The sequence below is a fragment of the Oncorhynchus tshawytscha genome, linkage group LG18, assembly GCF_018296145.1.
Source record: "Oncorhynchus tshawytscha isolate Ot180627B linkage group LG18, Otsh_v2.0, whole genome shotgun sequence".
Lineage (NCBI taxonomy): Eukaryota > Metazoa > Chordata > Actinopteri > Salmoniformes > Salmonidae > Oncorhynchus > Oncorhynchus tshawytscha.
The window spans coordinates 2,672,328-2,678,374 of NC_056446.1; the positions used below are offsets into that span (position 1 = coordinate 2,672,328).

At 50.4% G+C, this 6,047-nt stretch overlaps 1 protein-coding gene across 1 annotated transcript; it reads left to right on the top strand.

Annotated features, from left to right (window-relative positions):
* The first annotated feature begins 1,581 nt into the window (after positions 1–1,581).
* Positions 1,582–4,040, top strand: LOC121839918 (adhesive plaque matrix protein-like). The gene is made up of 2 exons (XM_042300492.1): positions 1,582–1,623; positions 2,139–4,040. Exons 1-2 carry the CDS (start codon positions 1,582–1,584, stop codon positions 4,038–4,040), a joined length of 1,944 nt encoding a protein of 647 aa, XP_042156426.1.
* The last annotated feature ends 2,007 nt before the right edge of the window (positions 4,041–6,047 follow it).

The following is a 6,047-nucleotide window of genomic DNA, read 5'->3' on the forward strand; positions in this document are numbered from 1 at the left end:
TGTGTCAAGATGTGTCAAGGTAACAACAAATAGTGATCATATAGGATGAGCCGTCTCTTGAATGAAAACCGAATTTTGCCCATCTTCTCATTCCATGGCCAGACAAGCCCTGAAGCTTACCGAATCTTGGGGTCAACCCCATAGATCTGGTCTTGGGTAATGAATCTAGGTGGAGTTTCTCCCGCAAACTATTAACAAGGAGCCACCACCCAAGTAGAAGACCAGAGCCCAAAACTCTTTAAAGGTCAACTGCCCCTTGTAGAACCAACTTCTCTGGTTTTAAACGGCCTATGTGTCATCAACATGAGTCAGAAACATAAATTCTACTGTCAAAATTGACTACAAAGTGTAAATAGCATAATTTTGGTCATAAAGTCAGTCTCGTCCAAAAGAACGTCAAACTACACCCCCATGACAACTATTTTTTTGCTTCAGTCATGGCCGCTAGCATTTCTTAATGAGCAATCTTCAAAATGAGGCCATATCAGGAAGTGCATTTACCCTTCAAGACGACAGGCTAGATTTCCCTTAACATCAGTCACAATCCTCTATACTTTCTATCCCTCCATGGGGGTGGAGGGCGTGTGCCCACCATCTTACCCACCAGTGCCTACCCACCAGCTTACCCACCACTGCCTCCCACCACTGCCTCCCCACCAGCTTACCCACCACTGCCTCCCACCAGCTTACCCACCAGCTTACCCACCAGCACCTCCCACTGTCCTCACAAATCTACTACACAGGAAATTTGGGTCTGAATGGAGAAGACACAGGGATGGTCTTTGGTTGGTCACAGGGGAGGATAAGAGAGAGTGTGTATGTGTGTGTGTGCGTGCATGTGAATGTGAATCTCTGTGTGTGTGCATGTGTGTATGTTATTCAGTGTTATCTAAGCACGCCACTATTTGTAATTCAATACCTGCCTCCCATTCAAATGGCACCTCATCGTAGGTTTACAGTTTAGGCCTACCCCACACAAGGCAGTGTACTTTCACAGAGATCAGGCCAATAAATTGCGTGTTATTTTACTAGACATTGAATCCCTGGAAAGGTAGAAAGAAAAAGAGGCAGAGAGGAGAGATTGAGGATGTGTGTGTGAGAAAGAAAGAGAGAGAGAGCACTTTAAGACATTTCCCTATATCCATCTAGATACTTGTGTTACTAGTGTTTAGAGGCTATGCAGAATGACAGACTGGAGCCTGTTGATCCACTAACACTAACGCCACAACACTGTATGTACATTAAACACAAAAACCAACACTTTCACCCACATACAGTACAGCCTAGCCGTGTTTAAATTGAACTCATCAACACAACTAATTGCTCCTCATTTTTTTGGTGTAACAGTATGATAAGACAGAGGCGAGTAAAAATAACAGAGATGAGAGAAAAGAAAACAGCATTAAGAACAAGAACTAAAATAATTGAAGAGCAGGGGAAGATAGGAGAGGAGAAAGAATGGGAGACGAGAAGAGACGAAACAAAAGAAAATGAAGCAAAGCAAAGGGAGATGGTAGAAGAGAGGAGGGAAGGCTTGCAGTTCTCTGTTCTGTGCTGTGAGGGCCGATCGATATCTCAGTAATGAAGGTGATATTAGACGGGGTGCGGAGGGACCGGAGCAGGGTAGGTGGATGCAGGAGGCCAGGGTAGGTGAGGAGAGAGACTGGAGCTGATTCCCCATAGCAAACAATATCCTCACAGGACTCATCAGAGCCAACACCTGAGAACAACGCATTTAAGGCCAGATTACCCTCTCTAGTCTTTCTGAATTCAGGATGAGCACACACACGCACACACAGAGATGTATACATGCTCACAGGCACACACACCCATGTTCGCATACACACACACATGCTCACACACATATACTTGCATACACACCAATATGAACACGCACCTACGCACTTACACACACATACACACAAACATACCACGACCAATCACGTTTCTTCCAAGCATTCAGTGCTGTAACTGTGTTGCACAGCCATCTCCAACATGCTATGCCAAGCTTCTGTCACAGTCCTTCAGCCCTGCGCTGAATGTGTCTGTCATCAATAGGAGAAGTCGTAAAAGAAAAGAAGCCTCGCTAATCCGGAGTTAGAAAATGACAGCACTCGACATCACTTTGTTCTTTCAAGCGCAGCTTACCCACCAGCTTACCCACCAGCTTACCCAACAGTTTACCCACCAGCGCCTCCCCACCAGCGCCTCCCCATCAGCTTACCCATCAGTTTACCCACCAGCGCCTCCCCACCAGCGCCTCCCCACCAGCGCCTCCCCACCAGCTTACCCACCCGCTTACTCACCAGCGCCTCCCCACCAGCTTACTCACCAATTTACCCACCAGTGCCTCCCCACCAGCTTACCCACCAGCGCCTCCCTACCAGCTTACCCACCAGTTTACCCACCAGCGCATCCCCACCAGCTTACCCACCAGTTTACCCACCAGTTTACCCACCAGCGCATCCCCACCAGCTTACCCACCAGCTTACCCACCAGTTTACCCACCAGTTTACCCACCAGCTTACCCACCAGCTACCCACCAGCCCACCAGCGCCTCCCCACCAGCTTACCCACCAGCTTACCCACCAGTTTACCCACCAGTTTACCCACCAGCTTACCCAACAGCTTACCCAACCGGTTTACCCACCAGTGCCTCCCACCAGCTTACTCACCAGTGCCTCCCACCAGTTTACCCACCAGCTTACCCACCAGTGCCTCCCACCAGCTTACCCACCAGCTTACCCACCAGCTTACCCACCAGCTTACCCACCAGTGCCTCCCACCAGTTTTACTCACCAGCTTACCCACCAGTGCCTCCCACCAGCTTACTCACCAGCTTACCCACCAGTGCCTCCCACCAGCTTACTCACCAGTTTACCTACCAGTGCCTCCCACCAGCTTACCCACAAGTGCCTCCCACCAGCTTACTCACCAGCTTACCCACCAGTGCCTCCCACCAGCTTACTCACCAGCTTACCTACCAGTGCCTCTCACCAGCTTACCCACCAGTGCCTCCCACCAGCTTACCCACCAGCTTATTCACCAGTTTACCCACCAGTGCCTCCCACCAGTTTACTCACCAGTGCCTCCCCACCAGCTTACCCACCAGTGCCTCCCCAGCAGCTTACCCACCAGTTTACCCACCAGTTTCCCCACCAGCTTACCCACCAGTGCCTCCCACCAGCTTACTCACCAGCTTACCCACCAGTGCCTCCCACCAGCTTACTCACCAGCTTACCTACCAGTGCCTCCCACCAGCTTACCCACCAGTGCCTCCCACCAGCTTACCCACCAGTGCCTCCCACCAGCTTACTCACCAGTTTACCCACCAGTGCCTCCCACCAGTTTACCCACCAGTGCCTCCCACCAGTTTACTCACCAGTGCCTCCCCACCAGCTTACCCACCAGTGCCTCCCCAGCAGCTTACCCACCAGTTTACCCACCAGTTTCCCCACCAGCTTACCCACCAGTGCCTCCCCAACAGCTTACCCACCAGCTTACCCACCAGCTTAACCACCAGTGCCTCCCACCAGCTTACCCACCAGTTTACCCACCAGCTTACCCACCAGCGCCTCCCCACCAGCTTAACCACCAGCTTACCCACCAGCTTACCCACCAGCTTACCCACCAGTGCCTCCCGCCAGCTTACCCACCAGTGCCTCCCCATCAGTTTACCCACCAGCACCTCCCCACCAGTGCCTCCCACCAGCTTACCCACCAGCTTAACCACCAGTGCCTCCCCACCAGCGCCTCCCTCCAGCTTAACCACCAGTGCCTACCCACCAGCTTACCCACCAGTTTACCCACCAGTGCCTCCCCACCAGCGCCTCCCTCCAGCTTACCCACCAGTGCCTCCCACCAGTTTACCCACCATCTTACCCACCAGTGCCTACCCACCAGCTTACCCACCAGTGCCTCCCACCACTGCCTCCCCACCAGCTTACCCACCACTGCCTCCCACCAACTTACCCACCAGCTTACCCACCAGCACCTCCCACTGTCCTCACAAATCTACTACACAGGAAATTTGGGTCTGAATGGAGAAGACACAGGGATGGTCTTTGGTTGGTCACAGGGGAGGATAAGAGAGAGTGTGTATGTGTGTGTGTGTATGGGGGAGAGGAATGACACAGAGGTACACTCAAACTCAATCTGTTGCATTCTGAATGGGCTCCTTATGGGAGAGTGCCATGTGCTTGGGCCCAGGCCCTAACTAATCAGCCAGGCAGACCCAGCACAGGGCCACGGAAGGGTATTAGCATATGTGTGTTTGTGTCTTTGTGTTTGTGTGTCCCTCTCAATAGAAGGATCAAGGCGAGGATGGGCCCCCTTTCTCTTTGTCCTCCGGTGTTTCTCTCCTTAAACACGCGCCTCCTCCTGGCCGCTGTAGCTGTGGTGGTCTCCTCCGGCTCCACATGGAAACAGATGGTATTAAGGGTAATCAGGGGACATGCAATAGTGTCCCCTATGGGGATGATGTATACAGGGAGCTCCAAAAGTATTAAAATTATTGGTAAATAATGTATTGTGTCATTTTGAAGTCACTTTTATTGTACTGTAAATATGAATAGAAAATGTTTCTAAACACCAACATCAATGTGGATTCTACCATGATTACGGATAGTCCTGATTGAATTGTGAATAATGATGAGTGAGAAAGTTACAGACGCACAAATATCATACCCCCAAGATATGCTAACCTCTCACCATTACAATAACAGGGGAGGTTAGCATTCGTATGCAACTTTCTCACTCATCATCATTCACAATTCATTCACGATTATCCGTAATCATTGTAGAATCCACACTAATGCAGAAGTGCTTAGAAACCTATTCTATTCTTATTTACAATAGAAGTGACTCCAAAATGACAAAATACATAATTTACAAATAATTTATATTAGGCACATAATAATCTGGAACACAACCAAAACAAACAGCATTTGTAGAGTCATAAGCTTGATGTAGTCATTGCATGCAGTGAATATGGTACCAAATACTTAACTTTTCACTACTTTAATACACATACAGTACCAGTCAAAAATTTGGACCCATCTACTCATTCAAGGATGTTTTTTCATTTTTTAAAACTATTTTCTACATTGTAGAATAACAGTGAAGACATCAAAACTATGAAATAACATATATGGAATCATGTAGTAACCAAATGCGTGTTAAACAAATCAAATATATATTTATATTTTAGAATCTTCAAAGTAACCACTGTTTGTCTTGACGACAGCTTTGCACACTCTTGGCTTTGTCTCAACCAGCTTCACCTGGTCGACTGGCAGATCCCGGCTGACTGGCGGATCTGGAAGAGTCTGATTGACTGGCAGATCTGGAAGAGTCTGGTTGACTGGCAGATCTGGAAGAGTCTGGTTGACTGGCAGATCTGGAAGAGTCTGGGTGACTGGCAGATCTGGAAGAGTCTGGTTGACTGGCAGATCTGGAAGAGTCTGGTTGACTGGCAGATCTGGAAGAGTCTGGTTGACTGGCAGATCTGGAAGAGTCTGGTTGACTGGCAGATCTGGAAGAGTCTGGTTGACTGGCAGATCTGGAAGAGTCTGGTTGACTGGCAGATCTGGAAGAGTCTGGCTGACTGGCAGATCTGGAAGAGTCTGGCTAACTGGCAGATCTGGAAGAGTCTGGCTGACTGGCAGATCTGGCGGCGCTGGGCAGACTGGCGACGCTGGGCAGACTGGCGACGCTGGGCAGACTGGCGACGCTGGGCAGACTGGCGGTGCTGGGCAGACTGACGGCGCTGGGCAGACTGACGGCGCTGGGCAGACTGACGGCGCTGGGCAGACTGACGGCGCTGGGCAGACTGGGGGCACTGGCGGCGCTGGGCAGACTGGCGGCACTAGCTGCTCCATATAGGCTGACAGCTCTGGCGGCTCCGTGCTGACTGGCTGCTCCTTGCAGCCTGGCAGCTCCTTGCAGACTGACAGCTCCTTGCAGACTGACAGCTCCTTGCAGACTGACAGCTCCGTGCAGACTGACAGCTCCGTGCAGACTGACAGCTCCGTGCAGACTGACAGCTC